Here is a 20988-nt window from a genome sequence, read left to right on the forward strand (position 1 = left end):
GCGCCGCTCACGTCCGCGATACAAGACTGAAGTTTGATTCTTTATTAATACAATTAGTGCAAAATGAAATATAAACTGTGTGCATTCAGTACAAAATGTGGGTGCAAGGCATTAAAGGGGTTGTTGGGACTTCTATGTTAACTGCCATTCCTTAGGTTAGATCACCAATATCTGATTGGTGGGAGGCCGATTATTGGGGGGTTCCTTCCGGTAATCAGCTGTTTGAAGCTACACAATGTACAGCTCTGGAACGTCACAGCTCTGTGCACTGTAGTAGCCGGGCTGGAACATTGCAACTCGGCTTCCATTCACTTCAATAGGAAACCCCTGAACAAACCCTTTTTAATCCAATGCAAAACAATACATTCATTTATCATTAAAGTTATGGAAGAACTCTGATCATCACTTTTTTTTTGTCTTGTCTAGGTTGTCCTTCCAAAACCGATAGCTCCAGACAGTTGATATTACCAACCAAGGAACAGCAGGGGCCATCAGGTAGGCGGCCGTCCTGTTAATGGGGCACCAGATGACAACCGTAGCAGCTGCAGATCCGGTCATCAGGACAGAATGGAAAAATGCCTTTAAAAAAAAATACACAAAATATTGATGGGCACAATGCCATGCACAATCTATTGAAAAAAAAAACCTGACATTACAGCCAACAATATGAAAGTATTTGAGGTTTGTACCCATATGTGGGCCAAACTATAAATTCCACCTAAAGCTTCACCATACACAAGCAGTCTGAAGATACATAGCATGCTGTAATGCTCTGCGTGACCTGACTCCTTTCTATTATAGCTGTAATGCTCTGCGTGTCCTGACTCCTTTCTATCATAGCTGTGAGGCTCTGCGTGTCCCGACTCCTTTCTATCATAGCTGTGATGCTCTGCGTGTCCTGACTCCTTTCTATCATAGCTGTGAGGCTCTGCGTGTCCTGACTCCTTTCTATCATAACTGCGATGCTCTGCGTGTCCTGACTCCTTTCTATCATAGCTGCTATGCTCTGCGTGTCCTGACTCCTATCATAGCTGTGATGCTCTGCGTGTCCTGACTCCTATCATAGCTGTGATGCTCTGCGTGTCCTGACTCCTATCATAGCTGTGATGCTCTGCATGTCCTGGCTCCTTTCTCTCATTGCACCATGTGATTGTTGAGTCGTGCAATTTCTGTTCTTACTTAAAGGGCCTGTCCTAGCGACCGGACACCAACTGTTCTCTGAATTTCAGACATTAATTCTGAGAATTACCAGTTTAATTTTATGGGCACAAAAAAAACTTGACCCCATGACCAGGCCAAGGCAAGGTACGTGGCATATACTCCTAGAGGCACCACGGCGTCTTTATTAAATCCTCCCAACTCTTTCCAAATCAAATAAGATCCGTATCTGAAAAAAAAAGATAACAAAAATTAATCAACACAAGTAAAATATTAAAAGAGAAAAGTTATAAAAAAAACCTTTGTTCTTAGAAGAATATTCCGGGCAGAAAGTTTATATTGTCTGATTTGTATTGTAGGCCTTAAAAGGGTTTTCCACCTTTTTCTATTTATTAACTTTGCTTGCCACAAAATGACCTGCTGACACCATTTCAGTGATTTTCTCATTAGTGCAGAAGAAAGTGTTAACAAGGACAAGGCAGCTGATAGAACTCTGTCATGGTGATTGAGTTATTAGAGCAGACTGGAGGTTGTAAGAGGGGGCTGGTGCTTGAAATCATTGTTTTCTTCTGCTAAGAATGGTTACCAACATGGAAACAAAAGAAGTCATCACAGCCAGAAAACTGCCCAGATCTCAGTCCCATTGAGAACCTGTGGTCAATTCTCCAAAAATTGTTAATAACTCCAAGCACTGACGAGAAAAGAACGGGCGGCCATCAGTCAGGATTTGCCCCAAAAGCCGATACCCAGCTGCTGGGGTGAAGGGCCGAAGTCTGGAAAAAAAGATGGTCAACGATCTAACTATTGAGTTTTCCATAAACTTAATGTATTTGTCAATAAAAGTTTAAAAACTCCTGAAATGTTTATAATTGTAGTCGAGTATCTGTAGAAACATCCGACTAAATATCTAAAAACACTGAAGCAGCAAAGTGTGAAAACCTAAATCTGTGTCGGTCTATATACAGTTGTAGTCAAATGTTTTGAGAGTAGATAACACAATAGGTGATGTCACAGCTCACCTCCTCCTCCTGTACAATGACTGATAACACCTCTATATATAGTAGATAACACAGGATCCACCATTCACAATAGGTGATGTCACAGCTCACCTCCTCCTCCTGTACAATGACTGATAACACCTCTATATACAGTAGATAACACAGGATCCACCATTCACAATAGGTGATGTCACAGCTCACCTCCCCCTCCTGTACAATGACTGATAACACCTCTATATACAGTAGATAACATAGGATCCACCATTCACTATAGGTGATGTCACAGCTCACCACCTCCTCCTGTACAATGACTGATAACACCTCTATATACAGTAGATAACACAGGATCCACCATTCACAATAGGTGATGTCACAGCTCACCTCCTCCTGTACAATGACTGATAACACCTCTATATACAGTAGATAACACAGGATCCACCATTCACAATAGGTGATGTCACAGCTCACCTCCTCCTCCTGTACAATGACTGATAACACCTCTATATACAGTAGATAACACAGGATCCACCATTCACAATAGGGGATGTCACAGCTCACCTCCCCCTCCTCCTGAACAATCAGGCAGTATTCCTTTCAGTCTTTCTTCCTACAGTTGTGGATCCCACTCCAGCGTCACAACACACTCACCCCACTGACGTATGTAAAGTTGTCCATACTGGTGGGAACACCCAGTTTGGAGGGGTCCATCTTGGTTTCCGCAGTGTCACAAACCAGGTTTTGATTTGCTCTTCTGTTCCAATCTGTCCAATCATGCTCCCTACTGATGGAAGGATGGTGAACCCAACAGCTGGAAACCAGGGGGGTGTCATGGTTGGCAACAATCCTGAACAAAAAAACCCCATCAATTCATGAACTAGAGACTTGTGAACATGAGTTTGTATAGGAAATTGCATAAATAGCAATTCCTTCATTGACTTGATTGTGGAATGTTCATCCCCGTGTTTTACATTTTGTGGCCAAAAGGTGGCGCAGTAGAACTCATATAACTTCTCGCTAAGGCCTCTTTCACATTTCCGTCGGCCCGACGGATGTTGTGCACAATGTGGGCAGCGGATGCAGTTTTCAGACGCATCCGCTGCCCATTATGAGTTCCGGGGAGGAGAGGGCGGAGATCCGGCCACGCATGCGCGGTTGGAAATGGCGGATTCGACGGACGAAAAAACGTTCCCTTGAACATTTTTTTTGTCACGACGGGTCGCAAAATCACGATGCATCCGTTGCACGACCTGTGTGGCCCCCGTCCACTAATAATGTCTCCTTGTGTGGGGCCATTGCCTCGAGCCCTGTCACCTGAAGGAGCCCACCGGGAGATCCGCTGCTGCGTCTCAGTCAGGGAGAGAGCAGCACAGTGGCGGCTCCTCTGTCTGATAGACTGTGCACAGTGGCGGCTCCTCTGTATGATAGACTGTGCACAGTGGCGGCTCCCCTGTCTGATAGACTGTGCACAGTGGCGGCTCCTCTGTCTGATAGACTGTGCACAATGGCGGCTCCTCTGTATGATAGACTGTGCACAATGGCGGCTCCCCTGTCTGATAGACTGTGCACAGTGGTGGCTCCCCTGTCTGATAGACTGTGCACAATGGCGGCTCCTCTGTATGATACACTGTGCACAGTGGCGGCTCCCCTGTCTGATAGACTGTGCACAGTGGCGGCTCCTCTGTCTGATAGACTGTGCACAATGGCGGCTCCTCTGTATGATAGACTGTGCACAGTGGCGGCTCCCCTGTCTGATAGACTGTGCACAGTGGCGGCTCCTCTGTCTGATAGACTGTGCACAGTGGCGGCTCCCCTGTCTGATAGACTGTGCACAGTGGCGGCTCCCCTGTCTGATAGACTCTGCACAATGGCGGCTCCCCTGTCTGATAGACTGTGCACAGTGGCGGCTCCCCTGTCTGATAGACTGTGCACAGTGGCGGCTCCTCTGTCTGATAGACTGTGCACAATGGCGGCTCCTCTGTATGATAGACTGTGCACAGTGGCGGCTCCCCTGTCTGATAGACTGTGCACAGTGGCGGCTCCTCTGTCTGATAGACTGTGCACAGTGGCGGCTCCCCTGTCTGATAGACTGTGCACAGTGGCGGCTCCTCTGTCTGATAGACTGTGCACAGTGGCGGCTCCCCTGTCTGATAGACTGTGCACAGTGGCGGCCTGCGGAGCCTCCGTCCGTGCAGTGTGCGATGCGGCCTCACCCGAGGAAACTCTCTTCCTGGCTGGCAGCAGCTGCCGTTACTTTTTGGCTCTGCCCGCCAGATTGGCTGAGGCACGCTGGGTCCTACTGCCCTCCCTGCATCTGTCTGGGCACTTCCTGCTCCTCCTCACTGCCTGAAAACTTCATCAGTAATGGAATTTATTAGATTAATTCGATTTAGGCATATGATGGTCACTGTGGGGGTGAATGTGAGAGTTTGAGGGTATTGGGAGGGCTGAGGTGGGTGAGGGGGCACAGGGCAGCGGGGGCTGATTACTATGATACTGTGTAATGGAGATTATACAGTATGCCCTCCATCACATGTAATAGCTGCTGTCTTGGGGTCCGGAGATGGGGAGGTCGGGGGCTTTTTATACTTGCGAGCTGGGTCTTTTATAAGTATTAGTATAACAAGGATAGCAGTGCAGGGTAATAGCGTGAATACGTTACTAATAGGATAATATTTCAGTATTAGTATAACAAGGATAAGTATAAGCCTATATGCACACGTTGCGGATTTTTCCGCACTGAATCCGCATCCCTTGGCAGAAAACGCAGGTGCGTTTTTTGATGCATTTTTGAAAGCTAAATAAAGATCTATTATTGAACAAAAAAAAAAAAGATTTGTGATGTAATTTCTTGTCCAACCTCCTCTTTTACATTTGTCCAACCCACACTCCATTACACACGGATAGATAAAAGGAATGAGATAGATAATAGATAACTTCTGTCAGGGAGTGTAGATCTATGTCGCTTATCCATGTTATGTAAATAAAAGCTTATAACCGGACGTTAAATTCATCCATTGGTGGAATAAATTATTCTTTTGAAAGCTGAAACCCTCCGAAAAGTGGTTTAGGTTAAGAAAATAAATTGTAATCAATGCAGAAATATTGATCAGTTAAAGGACACAGAATGGTCAGATTTTGGCAAGACAAAAGTTTTGTCGCCCACAGAAAGTAATGTGATATTCAAATAATTAACTTAAAATACAAATATATGTTGCATAACATTGGTGAATGAAGTTGCGGTGCTATTAGAGTCATATTTAATATTTTGTGTGACTTCCATGAGATTGAAGGACTGCATCCATACAGTTCAACAATGATTCATACAATTTATTAATGAAGTCATCAGGAATAGCAAAGAATGCAGTCTTACATGCCTCCCAGAGTTCATCTAGATTCTTTGGTTTTGTCTTCCAAGCTTCCTCTTTCATCCTACCCCAAACATGATCAATGATGTTCATGTCTGGTGACTGGGCTGGCCAGTCCTTGAGCACCTTGATCTTTTTTGCCTGGAGGAACTTTGTTGTAGAGATGGATGTATGAGATGGAGCACCATCCTGCTGCAGAATTTGACCCCTTTTATGATTTGGAATATAAGAGGTAGCTAATACTTCTTGATATTTTAGGCTATTGATATTGCCTTCTACCTTGCAAATGTTTTGCACACCCCCATACTGAATGTATCCCCAGACCATGTTCTTTCCACCACCAAATGTAACTGTTTTCTGGATGTATTTTGGATCCATATGGGCTCCAGTAGGTCTCCTGCAGTATTTGCAGCGGCTGTGGTGTAATTCTACTGCGTATTCATCAGAGAAATCCACCTTCTGCCACTTTTCCAGCGTCCATCTGTTAAGCAGGCTGTGGGACTTTGTAAATGCCACACGGCTTTTTATTTGCCTTTTGTTTAGTGCTGGCGTCTGGGCACTGATTCAACCATGGAGGCCATTTCGAGACAGAATCCTACAAACTGTTCTAGTTGACACAGGAACTTGAGGTGACCAGGCCTGTTGGAGCTCTGCTGCAGTGGAAGAGGGGCTTGCTTTGGATTTTCTAACCAACAAATGTTCCTCCTGAGCAGTTGTCTTGCTGGGTTTGCTGGACCTGGGCTTGTCAAACACATCTCCGGTCTCTTCAAATCTTTTTTTAATTCTTTGTACTTGACACTGAGACACATTAAAGGTGCCAGCCACCTCTGCAGTGGACCTGGTCTTTAGCCTCTTGATAATCCTGGCTTTGGTCACAGGGTGGATTTTTTGCATTTTGTCAGAGCTCAAGTTGCAGTTCAAGTGAAGGTCTGGGGTGCTGGGTTTCTTTTTATACACACACTAATTAACCAATCATTTACTGAGCACAGGTGAGGATGCAAACTAGGATTGGGTGCATTATATGACCAGGCGACAAAACTGTTGTCTTGCAAAAATCTAACCATTCTGTGTCCATTAACTGATCAATATTTCTGCATTGATGCCAATTTATTTTCTTAACCTAAACCACATTTCGAAGGGTTTCAGCTTCCAAAAGAATAATTTATACAACCAATGGATGAATTTAACGTCAGTTTATAAGCTTTTATTTACATAACATGGATAAGCGACATAACTTCTGTCAGGGAGTGTATAGATAGATATATCCAAAGATATATAATAGCAAGGCCGATGTTTATTAATGAACAATATGTTTAATTTTGAACAAAAATGGCGTGGGCTCCCGCACAATTTTCTGAACCAGAGGGGGAAAGCCGGGGGCCAATATTTGTAGCCCGGGAAGGGGGTAATAACCATGGCCCCTCTCTAGGCTATGAATATCAGCCTGCAGCTGTCTGCATAGCCTTTACTGGCTACTAAAATAGGGGGACCCCCCCACAAAAAAAATGATGTGGGGTCCCCCTATATTTTATAGCCAGAAAGGCTACGCAGACAGCTGTGGGCGGATATTCATAGCCTAGAGAGGGGCCATGGATATTGTCCCCCCATCTACATATAACAACCCCCAATCGCCCCAGAAAGGGCGCATCTTACAGATGCACCAATTTCGGCACTTAGCCTCTCTCTTCCCACTCCCCTGAAGCAGTGGCATATGGGGTAATAAGGAGTTAATGTCACCTTTGCATTGTAAGGTGACATTAAGCCCGGTTAATAATGGAGAGACGTCAATAAGACACCTATTCATTACTAATCCCATAGTAGCTGTCACGTCGCCGCCACCGCTTCCCGAGCCCTGCATACTTACCATTCCTCGGCGACCCGGCGCACTCCGGCAGCTGCTGTTCCCCACCTGGCGTCTTCTCAGCGCTCGCACCCAGCTTCTGCTCCACGTCGGGTGTGCACGCGCGCTGGGTTAAGCGCTGCGCACGCACACTTCTGAGTCTGGTCCTGGCCTCTCTTGCCTGCCCTATCTCCCTGGAAGATCCCAATCCGGAAGTACTGCGCTACCCTTATTAGGCAGCCTCCTCCTCTTGACCGTGCCTGATGCTCATTTGTGATCCACAAGTAATTCTGGCCCCACGTCTTTCCTGCGTTCGTCCCTGCCTTTCTTGTTTGCCGCACACTTCCCGCTGCTGTACCCGTTTGCCTAATCCTGGTCCTCTCCTTTGTTTTCTCCTAGTGCCTGCCCGTGTTCTCCGTCCAGTCCATGTTCCAGTGTTTTTCCTGCCTGCCCGTGTTCTCCGTCCTGTCAGTGTTCCAGTGTCTTGCCTGCCTGCCCGTCTTCTCCGCCTTGTCCGTGTTCCTGTCTCCAGCCTGTCTGCCCGTATCCTCCGTCCAGTCCGTATTCCCGCGTCTTGCCTTTCTGCCCATGTTCTCCGTCCAGTCCGTATTCCCGCGTCTTGCCTTTCTGCCCATGTTCTCCGTCCAGTCCGTATTCCCACGCCTTCCCTGTTTGTCTCTCCGTCAGTCCTTACTGATCCCTATTAGTTACCCTCTTGTCCGTCCTTGCTTACCAGTTGCCGTGGCGATAGTCTCCCTTGGGTCTGCCCCTAACGCTCCCTGTATAGGGGGTGGTTCACCTGGTCAGCTTGCCCGTGGGAGGTTCGTTGTCACGGTCCAGTGGGTCCACCCTATAGTCTCTATAGTTAAGTCCTCACAGTAGTGAAAGAGTTAAAAAAAATAAAAATAGACACAGCCAGAAAAAAAGTATTTTAATATTCTTAATTTCACCATACTAACAAGCACTCCTAATTCCTGTGACGCCCTCGATCACCTGCAAAAAAATAAAAATTAACCAACAGTATACTCCCAGTGTCCCACGACGATCTCCCCTATAGAACAGTGACATCGGGTGACGTCACCGCTCTATAGGGCCTCCAGTGACACACTGACAGGAGACAATGGCTCTCTGCATCTCTAAAAAGGTTGCTTTAGTTAATTGCTCTTACTTTATGGCAATGCTGCATGCACTAGTGCTCTCAGTTTTGCTGACCACAGGTCGCTTTAAGCCTGACGTCTACAGAACAGCTGAGGCACCAGCGCATGCACAGAATGTCAGAATGCGAGCTAACGAGAGTCACTATACAGTGTGAGGTCCATCATACAATGTGGGAGCCCATATACAGTGTGGGGACCACTGGAGGAGGCAACCATAAAGTGTGGGGAGTACAGTGGGGCCATTACACAGTGTGGGGGCTAATGAGAGGGCCATTATACAGTGTGCACTACTGTGCATGGCCCTCATAATGTGCAGGGACTACCGTGGCAGATATTATGCAGTGTGAGGGGCATTATACAGTATGGGGGCTACTGTGAGGACCAATAAACATTGTCGAGGCTACTGTAGGGGTGAATATACTGTGTGGGGGACAATATAAAGTGTGAGGACTACTGTGGGAGTCATTCTACTGTGTTTGGGACTGCAGTGAGGACATAATTCTATGTATAGGGTAACTCTGGGGGAAATCATACTATATGTAGGGGAGCTGTGGGCCCATCATACTGTGCATAAGGAAGCTGTGGGGGAATTATAGTGTGTATAGTGGAGCTCTGTCAGCATTATACTGTGTATAGGTGAGCTGTGGGCCCATCATTCTGTGTATAGGGAAGCTGTGGGCCCATCATAATGTGTATAAAGAAGCTCTGGGGGAATTATACTGTGTATGGGGGAACTCTCTCAGCATTATACTGTGTATAGGGGAGCTGTGGGCCCATCATTCTGTGTATAGGGGAGCTGTAGGATCATCATACGGTGTATAGGGGAGCTGTGGGATCATGATACAGTGTATAGGGGATCTGTGGGCCCATTATACTGTGTATAGGGGGCTGTGGGATCATCATACAGTGTATAGGGGAACTGTGGGATCATCATATGGTGTATAGGGAAGCTGTGGGGGAATTATACTGTATATAGTGGAGCTCAGTCAGCATTATAGTGTGTATAGGGAAAGTGTGGGCCCATTATACTGTGTATAGGGGAGCTGTGGGACTTATCATACTATGTATAGGGGAGCTGTGGGATCGTCATACGGTGTATAGGGGAGCTGTGGGCCCATCATACTGTGTATAGGGAAGCTGTGGGATCTTCATACTATGTATAGGGAAGCTGTACGCCCATCAAACTGTGTATAGGGAAGCTGTGCGGGAATTATACTGTGTATAGTGGAGGTCTGTCAGCATTATACTGTGTATAGAGGAACTGTGGGCCTATCATACTATGTATAGGGGAGCTGTGGGATCATCATACGGTGTATGGGGGAGCTGTGGGCCCATCATACGGTGTATGGGGGAGCTGTGGGCCCATCATACTGTGTATAGGGGAGCTGTGGGATCATCATACTATGTACAGGGGAGCTGTGGGGGAATTATACTGTGTATAATGGAGCTCTGTCAGCATTATACTGTGTATAGGGAAGCAGTGGGCTCATTATACTGTGTATAGGGAAGCTGTGGGGGAATTATACTGTATATAGTGGAGCTCTGTCAGCATTATAATGTGTATAGGGAAGCTGTGGGCCCATTATACTGTGTATAGGGGAGCTGTGGGCCTATCAAACTATGTATAGGGGAGCTGTGGGATCATCATACTGTGTATAGGCGAGCTGTGGGGGGAATTATACTGTGTATAGTGGAGCTCTGTCAGCATTATACTGTGTATAGGGCAGCTATGAGCTCATCATACTATGTATAGGGAAGCTGTGGGCTCATCATACGGTGTATGGGGGAGCTATACGCCCACCATGCTGTGTATAGGGAAGCTGTGGGATCATCATACCATGTATAGGGTAGCTGTGGGGGAATTAAACTGTGTATAGTGGAGCTCTGTCGGCATTATACTGTGTATAGGGTAGCTGTGAGCTCATCATACTGTGTATAGCGGAGCTGTGGGCCTATTATACCCCTTTCACTTATGGTGCTGTAATGGCGGGCAAATAGTCACCTAGTTTTCGCAGAAACGTATATGGAATAGACTTATGGCTCCCTGTGCTTCCAGCAGCCTCTGCGCTGATTTTAAAGACCCTTATAAACCTATTATAAATGGCTGAATCCCCTTGTATCGGTCTCTTCTCAGACATCGTAAGGTGCGAGGGCCTAAATAGACTTATGGCTCCCTGTGCTTACAGCAGCCTCATAAACGTTATATTATAAGTGACTGAACCCACTCGTATTGGTCTATTCTCCAACATTGTAAGGTGGGAGGGAATAAATAGACTTATTGCTCCCTGTGCTTCCAGCAGCCTCTGCGGGGGTTTTAAAGGCCCTCAAACATATTATAAGTAACTGAACCCACTCATATTGGACTATTCTCCGACATAGTAAGGTGTGAGCGCCTAAAGACTCATCTGTCGGATAGATAAGGGTTGGACAGTTTGATTGTAGTCGCCTGATCCATTTGTTTTCGCTGCGATTAAGCCAGAAGTGAGACAGGAGCTTTCTCCTGCTTATATCGAGGCTGACCGTCAAGGCTCCTGATCTGGGCTGTATTCTAGGGAATCTACGATGCAGTTGCCTCAGATCAGAAGAGCCGGCCATCTATCAGAGTAGCCCGAAACGCGTTTCACGGCCTTCGGCTGTAATGTAGAGAGGTGTTGAGGGTAGAGAACGAGGCGGCAGGCTTCTCTGCCATAGACGTGAGACATTGTAGAGGTTGTCCAGCGCTGCACACGTCCGCGATACAAGACTGAAGTTTGATTCTTTATTAATACAATTAGTGCAAAATGAAATATAAACTGTGTGCATTCAGTACAAAATCTGGGTGCAAGGCATTAAAGGGGTTGTTGGGACTTCTATGTTAACTGCCATTCCTTAGGTTAGGTCACCAATATCTGATTGGGGGGAGGCCGATTATTGGGGGGTTCCTTCCTGTAATCAGCCATTTGCTGATACACAATGTACAGCCCTGGAACGTCACAGCTCTGTGCACTGTAGTAGCCGTGCTGGAACATTGCAACTCGGCTTCCATTCACTTCAATAGGAAACCCCTGAACAAACCCTTTTTAAACCAATGCAAAACAATATTCATTTACCCATAAAGTTATGGAAGAACTCTGATCATCACTTCTATTTTGTCTTGTCTAGGTTGTCCTTCCAAAACCGATAGCTCAAGACAGTTGCTATCACCAACCAAGCAACAGCGGGGGCCATCAGGTAGGCGGCCGTCCTGTTAATGGGGCACCAGACGACAACCGTAGCAGCTGCAAATCCGGTCATCAAGACAGAATGGAAAAATGCCTAAAAAAAAAGACACAAATTGTAAATGAGCACAATGCCATGCACAATCTATTGAAAAAAACCTGACATTAAAGCCAACAATATGAAAGTGTTTGAGGTTTGTACCCATATGTGGGCCAAACTATAAATTCCACCTAAAGCTTCACCATACACAAGCAGTCTGAAGATACATAGCATGCTGTAATGCTGTGCGTGACCTGACTCCTTTCTATCATAGCTGTGATGCTCTGCGTGTCCTGTGTCCTTTCTATGATAGCTGTGATGCTCTGCGTGTCCTGACTCCTTTCTATCATAGCTGCGATGCTCTGTGCGTCCTGACTCCTTTCTATCATAGCTGTGATGCTCTGCGTGTCCTGACATCTTTCCATGATACCTTCAATGCTCTGCGTGTCCTGATCCATTTCTATCATAGCTGTGATATCCTGGGTGTCCTGACTCCTTTCTATCATAGCTGCAATGCTCTGCGTGTCCTGACTCCTTTCTATCATAGCTGTGATGCTCTGTGTCCTGACTTCTTTCTATCATAGCTGCGATGCTCTGGGTGTCCTGACTCCTTTCTATCATAGCTGTGATGCTCTGCGTGTTCTGACTCCTTTCTATCATAGCTGTGATGCTCTGCGTGTCCTGACTCCTTTCTCTCATTGCACCATGTGATCTTTGAGTCGTGCAACTTCTGTTCTTACTTAAAGGGTCTGTCCTAGCGACCGGACACCAACTGTTCTCTGAATTTCAGACATTAATTCTGAGAATTACCAGTTTAATTTTATGGGCACAAAAAAAAACTTGACCCCATGACCAGGCCAAGGCAAGGTACGTGGCATATACTCCTAGAGGCACCACGGCGTCTTTATTAAATCCTCCCAACTCCTTCCAAATCAAATAAGACCCGTATCTGAAAAAAAAGACAAAAAATTAATCAACAGAAGTAAAATATTAAAAGAGAAAAATTATAAAAAGCCTTTGTTCTTAGAAGAATATTCCGGGCAGAAAATTTATATTGTCCAATTTGTTTTGTAGGCCTTAAAAGGGTTTTCCACCTTTTTCTATTTATTAGCATTGCTTGCCACAAAATGACCTGCTGACACCATTTCAGTGATTTTCTCATTAGTGCAGAAGAAAGTGTTAACAAGGACAAGGCAGCTGATAAGAACTCTGTCATGGTGATTGAATTATTAGAGCACACTGGAGGTTGTAAGAGGGGGCTGGTGCATAAAATCATTGTTTTCTTCTGGTAAGAATGGTTACCAACATGGAAACAAAAGAAGTCATCACAGCCAGAAAACTGCCCAGATCTCAGTCCCATTGAGAACCTGTGGTCAATTCTCCAAAAATTGTTAAAAACAACTGTTCAGCTCTTTTAACTCTCTCCTCCGCCCACCACTGCCACCTCCAACTCCCCTCTTCTCTTCCGAGGACTGTGCCACCTACTTTAAAAACAAGATCGACCAAACAAGTTTTACGATGCGATTCTCGCAAGAGAAATACGGCAGTGTGACTCCAGCCTGACTCTCGACTCTGCCCCGTCCTTTAAACCGCAAGTCCAAACTCTTGCAACCTCCTGTCTCCTCCAACTCAAAAATATTTCCAGAATTTTCAGCCCACAATCTACTAAAACTCTTGTGCCTGCCCTCATCATCTCTCGCCTCGAGTACTGCAACACCCTCCTCTGTGGCCTCCCCGCTACCTCCATTGCACCACTCCAGTCTGTCCTCAACTCTGCTGCCCGGCTAATCCACCTCTCTCCTCGCTACTCCCCTGCTTCTCCCCTCTGCAAATCCCTCCGCTGGCTCCCAATTCCCCAACGAATCCAGTTCAAACTACTAACACTGATCTACAAAGCCATCCCCAACCTGTCCCCTCCCTATATCTCTGAACTAATCTCCCAATATCTTCCCTCACGTAATCTTCGATCCTCCCAAGACCTCCTACTCTCCACCACACTTATTCGTTCCTCACACAACCCCCTCCAAGATTTCTCCCGAATATCCCCCATCCTCTGGAATTCCACGCCTCAACACGTCCGATTATCGACCACCCTCGGATCCTTCAGATGGAACCTGAAAACCCATCTCTTCAAGAAAGCCTACAGCCTACAATAACCATTCTGCTGCCTCACCAACCACCCGAGCTGCCGCCTCACCACCACCAGTGCTGCAGCACACCGACCTCCTGTCTCTTCCCCATTATCCCGAAGAATGTAAGTCCGCAAGGACAGTCCTCTCCCCTCTGTACCAGTCTGTCATTGTAAATTTGTTTACTGTAAACAATATCTATAACTCTGTACGTAACCCCTTTCTCATGTACAGCACCATGGAATTAATGGTGCTATATAAATAAATAATAATAACTCCAAGCACTGATGAGAAAAGAACAGGCAGCCATCAGTCAGGATTTGCCCCAGAAGCCGATACCCAGCTGCCGGGGTGAAGGGCCGAAGTTTGAAAAAAAAAGATGGTCAACGATGTAACTATTTAGTTTTCCATAAACTTAATGTATTTGTTAATAAAAGTTTAAAAACTCCTGAAATTATTATAATTGTACTCCAGTATCTGTAGAAACATCAAACTAAAGATCTAAAAACACTGAAGCAGCAAAGTGTGAAAACCTAAATTTGTGTCAGTCTCAAAACATTTGACTATAATTGTATATAGAGTAGATAAAACACAATAGGTGATGTCACAGCTCACCTCCTCCTCCTCCTGTATAATGACTGATAACATCTTTATATACAGTAGATAACACAGGATCCACCATTCACCATAGATGATCTCACAGCTCACCTCCTCCTGTACAATGACTGATAACACCTCTATATACAGTAGATAACACAGGATCCACCAATCACAATAGGTGATGTCACAGCTCACCTCCTCCTCCTGTACAATGACTGATAACACCTCTATATACAGTAGATAACACAGGATCCACCATTCACAATAGGTGATGTCACAGCTCACCTCCTCCTCCTGTACAATGACTGATAACACCTCTATATACAGTAGATAACACAGGATCCACCATTCACAATAGGTGATATCACAGCTCACCTCCTCCTCCTGTACAATGACTGATAACACCTCTATATACAGTAGATAACACAGGATCCACCAATCACAATAGGTGATGTCACAGCTCACCTCCTCCTCCTGTACAATGACTGATAACACCTCTATATACAGTAGATAACAGGATCCACCATTCACAATAGGTGATGTCACAGCTCACCTCCTCCTCCTGTACAATGACTGATAACACCTCTATATACAGTAGATAACACAGGATCCACCAATCACAATAGGTGATGTCACAGCTCACCTCCTCCTCCTGTACAATGACTGATAACACCTCTATATACAGTAGATAACAGGATCCACCATTCACAATAGGTGATGTCACAGCTCACCTCCTCCTCCTGTACAATGACTGATAACACCTCTATATACAGTAGATAACAGGATCCACCATTCACAATAGGTGATGTCACAGCTCACCTCCTCCTCCTGTACAATGACTGATAACACCTCTATATACAGTAGACAACAGGATCCACCATTCACAATAGGTGATGTCACAGCTCACCTCCTCCTCCTGTACAATGACTGATAACACCTCTATATACAGTAGACAACACAGGATCCACCATTCACAATAGGTGATGTCACAGCTCACCTCTTCCTCCTCCTGTAAAATCACGCAGTGTCCATTTAAGTCTTTCTTTCCACAGTTGTGGATCCCACTCCAGCTTCACAACACACTCACCCCACTGACGTATTTAAAGTTGTCCATACTAGTGGGTACACCCAGTTTGGAGGGGTCCATCTTGGTTTCCGCAGTGTCACAAACCAGGTTTTGATTTGCTCGTCGGTTCCAATCTGTCCAATCATGCTCCCTACTGATGGGAGGATGGTGAACGCAACAGCTGGAAGCCAGGGGGGTGTCATGGTTGGCAACAATCCTGAACAAAAAAACCCCATCAATTCATGAACTAGAGACTTGTGAACATGAGTTTGTATAGGAAATTGCATAAATAGCAATTCCTTTATTGACTTGATTATGGAATGTTCATCCCCGTGTTTTACATTTTGTGGCCACCAGGTGGCGCAGTAGAACTCATCTATCTATATAATAGTCTAAGGGGTACTTCCGTCTGTTTGTCTGTTACGGACCGGCTTAGTCAGTGACAGGCTTAGTCCAGCCGCGAATTGGCCCCTCCCTACTCCCCTCCAGTCAGTGCCAGTGTGCCGCCCCATGCATATGCAGCATCAATAGTAAAAAGATGTTAAAAATAATTAAAAAAATTAAAAATTGTGCTATTCTCACATTCCGCCGTCCACCGATGCGCGCGATGCTGCCGCCAGCTTCAGTTCCCAGTGATGCACTGCAAAATTACCCAGATGACTTAGCGGTCTCGCTGGTCTGGGTACTTTCGCAATGCATCACTGGGAACGGAAGCTGGCGGCAGCATCACGCGCATAGGGACAGCTTCGGAGGACACCGCAGGGTTGAGTATATAACTATTTTTAATTTTATTTATTTTTTTAACAGGGATATGGTGCCCACACTGTTATATACTGCGTGGGCAGTGTTATATACTGCGTGGGCAGTGTTATATACTGCGTGGGCAGTGTTATATACTGCGTGGGCAGTGTTATATACTGCGTGGGCAGTGTTATATACTGCGTGGGCAGTGTTATATACTGCGTGGGCAGTTGTTATGGACTGGTGATTTAGGAGCGACATGCGACGAGCTCTGAGCAGGTGGTAACTATACAGACCGCAGTTCCTGTTCTCAACACAACACTAGAAGTAGCCGTGGGATGTTCCTGTCACTCCCTAGACACCTCGTCACAGCCTAAGAGCTAACTACCCCTAAAGGTAGAAACAGGAAAGCTATCTTGCCTCAGAGAAAATCCCCAAAGGATAGGACAGCCCCCCACAAATAATGACTGTGAGTGGAGAGGGAAATGACATACGTAGAATGAAACAAGATGTAGCAAAGGAGGCCACTTCTAGCTATATAGATAGTACAGGACAGAACACTGTGCGGTCAGTAATAAAAACTAGAAAAAGTCCACCGCAGAGAATGTAAAAATCTCCACACCTGACTAAAGGTGTGGAGGGCAAAATCTGCTGCCCAGAGCTTCCAGCTTAGCTGAATAGATCCATACTGATAAGCTGGACTAAAGAGAAAAACATAGAATATGCTGAACAATAAAGTCCACAACAAGTGGACTGCAAAAGGACAAGCAAGGACTTATCTTTGCTGAACAGGTCAGAGTGTCAGGGAAATCCAAAAGAGCTGTGACTCCAAGCAGGAACAATTGACAACTGGCATTGACTGAGGGATAAGGCCAGACTAAAATAGCCAAGCCAGAAAGACGATCAGTGGAAGCAGCTGCTGATGCTAAATCCAAGAAGCAGCCATACCACTCAAAACCACCGGAGGGAGCCTGTTATGATCCCTAGTGGCTGAGGATCACAAATAGATCAGCAAGTGATTAAACTAAGGACAAGCTCTAGGGAGATGGTAACTGGACTGATCACAAATCTGAACCTATCCAACACAACTAGAGGTAGCCGGTGAACGTGCCTAAAAAATTCCTAGACGTCTCGAGCCAGCCTGAGGAACTAGCTACCCCTAAAGAGAAAGAAAGACCTCGCTTGCCTCCAGAGAAATAATCCCCAAAGATATAGAAGCCCCCAACAAATAATAACGGTGAAGCAAGAAGAAGGCACATACATAGGGATAAAATCAGATTCAGCAAAAGAGGCCCACTAGTACTAGAAAGCAGAAAATAGAGCAGGGGTCTATGCGATCAATAAAAAACCCTTACAAAATATCCATCCTGAGATTTCAAGAACCCACACACCAACTAACGGTGTGTGGGGAGAAACTCAGCCCACTAGAGCAACAAGCAAGCGAGGGAATTACATTTTAGCAAGCTGGAACAGAAAACATGATAAACACTGCTGATCAAAAAAAAAAGCAAACAAAACTTAGCTTATCCTGGATGGACTGGGAGCAAGGTAGTCAGAAGGAATCTGAGTAGCACTGATTACATCGACAGCCGGCTACAAGTGGAAGTAAAACAGAGCTATATAGGAACCTCCCAGAGGATAACGAACCAGCTGATAGCCAGAGACCAGCAGGATAACAGACAAAGCCACCAGGGGGAGCCCAAAGCAAAAGTCACACCATACCACCAGTGACCACAAGAGGGAGCCTGAACACAGAGTTCACAACAGGAGCCCAAGAGCAGAACTCACAAAAGTGCCACTTACAGCCACCGGAGGGAGCCCAAGAGCGGAATTCACAACAGGCAGTGTTTTATACTACGTGCGCTGTTATATACTACATGGGCAGTGTTATATACTGCGTGGACTGTCTTATATACTACGTGGGCAGTGTTATATACTACGTGGGCTGTGTTATATACTGCGTGGGCTGTGTTATATACTGCCTGGCTGCTATATACTGTGTGGGCTGTGCTATATACTGCGTGGGCTGTGCTATATACTGCGTGGGCTGTGCTATATACTGCGTGGGCTGTGCTATATACTGCGTGGCTGTTATATACTACGTGGCTGTCTGTATTACGTGGGCTGTGCTATATACTACGTGGCTGCTATATACGACGTGGCTGTGTTATATACTATGTGGTTGTGCTATATACTACGTGGCTGTGCTATATACTACGTGGCTGTGCTATATACTACGTGGCTGTGCTATATACTACGTGGCTGTGCTATATACTACGTGGCTGTGCTATATACTACGTGGCTGTGCTATATACTACGTGGCTGTGCTAAGCGCGACGTACATACATACATATTCTAGAATACCCTATGCATTAGAATCGGGCTACCATCTAGTCTTATATAATTTCTCGCTAAGCAGTTGTATAACCAGATGGGAGCGACCAATCGTCAGTCGCGCTGTACGGTCTGCGGTATACAGTGTCTGTGCACAGCAGCTGCCTGACAACTATATGGCGGTACTATTAGTTATATTCTGCCCCAAAATAACATATATTGCAGTAGTGATGTCCCTATTTGTGCCCCTCTCACTGTATAAGTGTCATGCCTTGTGGCCCCCATAAGTTATTAGTTTTAGGTTCCCTTCTGTGGCCCCCGTACAATTGTAAAATTCCTCTTTGTGACCCCCGTCCACTAATAATGTCCCCCTTTGTGGCCCCCATCCACTAATGATGATAATAATAATAATAATAATAATTATAATTATGTATATAGCGCCAACATATTCCGCAGCGCTTTACAACTTATAGAGGGGACTTGTACAGACAATAGACATTACAGCATAACATAAATCACAGTTCAAAACAGATACCAGGAGGAATGAGGGCCCTGCTGCTCGCAAGCTTACAAACTATGAGGAAAAGGGGAGACACGAGAGGTGGATGGTAACAATGGCTCTCGTTGTTCGGACCAGCCATAGTGTAAGGCTCGGGTGTTCATGTAAAGCTGCATGAACCAGTTAACTGCCTAAGTATGTAACAGTACAGACACAGAGGCTATTAACTGCATAAAGTGTATGAGAACACGATGCAAGGAACCTGATTGTTTTTTTTTTATTTATTATTATTTTTTATTTTATTTTATTTTTTTATTAGGCCACACAGGGATAGTTAGGTTAATGCGTTGAGGCGGTAGGCCAGTCTGAACAAATGCGTTTTTAGGGCACGCTTAAAACTGTGGGGATTGGGGATTAATCGTATTAACCTAGGTAGTGCATTCCAAAGAATCGGCGCAGCACGTGTAAAGTCTTGGAGACGGGAGTGGAAAGTTCTGATTATTGAGGATGCTAACCTGAGGTCATTAGCGGAGCGGAGGGCACGGGTAGGGTGGTAGACTGAGACCAGAGAGGAGATGTAGGGTGGTGCTGAGCCATGGAGTGCTTTGTGGATGAGGGTAGTAGTTTTGTACTGGATTCTGGAGTGGATGGGTAGCCAGTGTAATGACTGGCACAAGGTAGAGGCATCGGTGTAACGGTTGGTGAGGAATATGATCCTGGCAGCAGCATTCAGGACAGATTGGAGCGGGGAGAGTTTGGTAAGAGGGAGGCCGATTAGTAGAGAGTTACAATAGTCCAGACGGGAATGAATAAGTGAGACAGTAAGAGTTTTTGCAGAGTCGAAAGTAAGAAAAGGGCGAATTCTAGAAATGTTTTTGAGATGCAGATAAGAAGAGTGAGCCAGTGATCGGATGTGGGGGGTGAAGGAAAGCTCGGAATCAAGGATGACCCCAAGGCAGCGGGCATGTTGCTTTGGAGTAATGGCGCCTCCCTTTGTGGCCTCCGTCCACTAATAATGCCTCCCTGTGTTGCCCCCATCCACTAATAATGCCTCCCTGTGTGGCCCCCGTCCACTAATAATGCCTCCCTTTATGGCCCCCATCCACTAATAATGCCTCCCCTTATGGCCCCCATCCTCTAATAATACCTCCTTGTGTGGGGCCATTGCCCCGGGCTCTTGTCACGTGAAGGAGCCCTCCGGGAGATGCACTGCTGCGTTCAGGGAGAGAGCAGCACAATGGCGGCTCACCTGTCTGATAGACTCTGCACAGTGGTGGCTCCTGTCTGATAGACTGTGCACAGTGGCGGCTCCTCTGTCGGATAGACTGTGCACAGTGGCGGTTCCCCTGTCTGATACTGTGGCACTGTGCACAGTGGCGGCCTGCGGAGCCTCCGTCCATGCAGTGTGCGATGCGGCCTCACCCGAGGAAATTCTTCCTGCCGTTACTTTTTGGCTCTGCACGCTTGGACTGGCTGAGGCAGGCTGGGTCCTACTGCCCTCCCTGCATCTATCTGGGCACTTCCTGCTCCTCCTCACTGCCTGAAAACTTAATCAGTAGTGGGGATGGAATTTATTAGATTAAAGGGAACCTGTCACCCCCCAAAATCGATGATGAGGTAAGCCCACCGTCATCAGGGGCTTATCTACAGCATTCTGTAACGCTGTAAATAAGCCCCCAATGTATCCGGAAAGATGAGAAAAAGACGTTAGATTATACCCGGGGGCGGTCCCGCTGCGGTCTGGTCCGATAGGCGTCGCGGTCCGGTCTGGGGCCTCCCATCTCCTTATGATGACGTCCTCTTCTTGTCTTTCTGCCGCAGCTCCGGCACAAGCGTTCTTTGTCTGCCCTGTTGATGGCAAAGC

At 46.1% G+C, this 20988-nt stretch overlaps 1 protein-coding gene and 1 pseudogene across 2 annotated transcripts; both read right to left on the bottom strand.

Annotated features, from left to right (window-relative positions):
- Positions 1 to 57: 57 nt before the first annotated feature.
- On the bottom strand, positions 58 to 2996 carry LOC143775151 (translocator protein-like; annotated as a pseudogene). Its single transcript, XR_013215590.1, has 3 exons — positions 2805 to 2996; positions 1250 to 1387; positions 58 to 579 (listed from the first exon to the last, which is right to left on the bottom strand). The product of XR_013215590.1 is annotated as a translocator protein-like (transcript).
- Positions 2997 to 11262: 8266 nt separating this feature from the next.
- On the bottom strand, positions 11263 to 20678 carry LOC143776819 (translocator protein-like). The gene is made up of 4 exons (XM_077266576.1): positions 20374 to 20678; positions 15572 to 15767; positions 12566 to 12704; positions 11263 to 11812 (listed from the first exon to the last, which is right to left on the bottom strand). The coding sequence occupies exons 1-4, from the start codon at positions 20522 to 20524 to the stop codon at positions 11642 to 11644; spliced, it is 657 nt and encodes a 218-aa protein (XP_077122691.1). The 5' UTR covers positions 20525 to 20678; the 3' UTR covers positions 11263 to 11641.
- Between the last annotated feature and the right edge of the window lie 310 nt (positions 20679 to 20988).

The sequence above is a fragment of the Ranitomeya variabilis genome, chromosome 5 (assembly GCF_051348905.1).
Source record: "Ranitomeya variabilis isolate aRanVar5 chromosome 5, aRanVar5.hap1, whole genome shotgun sequence".
Lineage (NCBI taxonomy): Eukaryota > Metazoa > Chordata > Amphibia > Anura > Dendrobatidae > Ranitomeya > Ranitomeya variabilis.

Bases quoted from the DNA above. Each gene is read 5' to 3' on its own strand.
- LOC143776819 (XM_077266576.1), bottom strand. From the start codon at position 20,524: ATGGACGGAGGCTCCGCAGGCCGCCACTGTGCACAGTGCCACAGTATC. The intron at 12,705-15,571 runs GTGAGTGTGTTG...CTTTTTTTTCAG, and splicing joins ACTTTAAATACGTCAGTGGG to ATACGGGTCTTATTTGATTT. The intron at 11,813-12,565 runs GTAATTCTCAGA...CTTTTTTTTTAG, and splicing joins GTGCCCATAAAATTAAACTG to GCATTTTTCCATTCTGTCTT.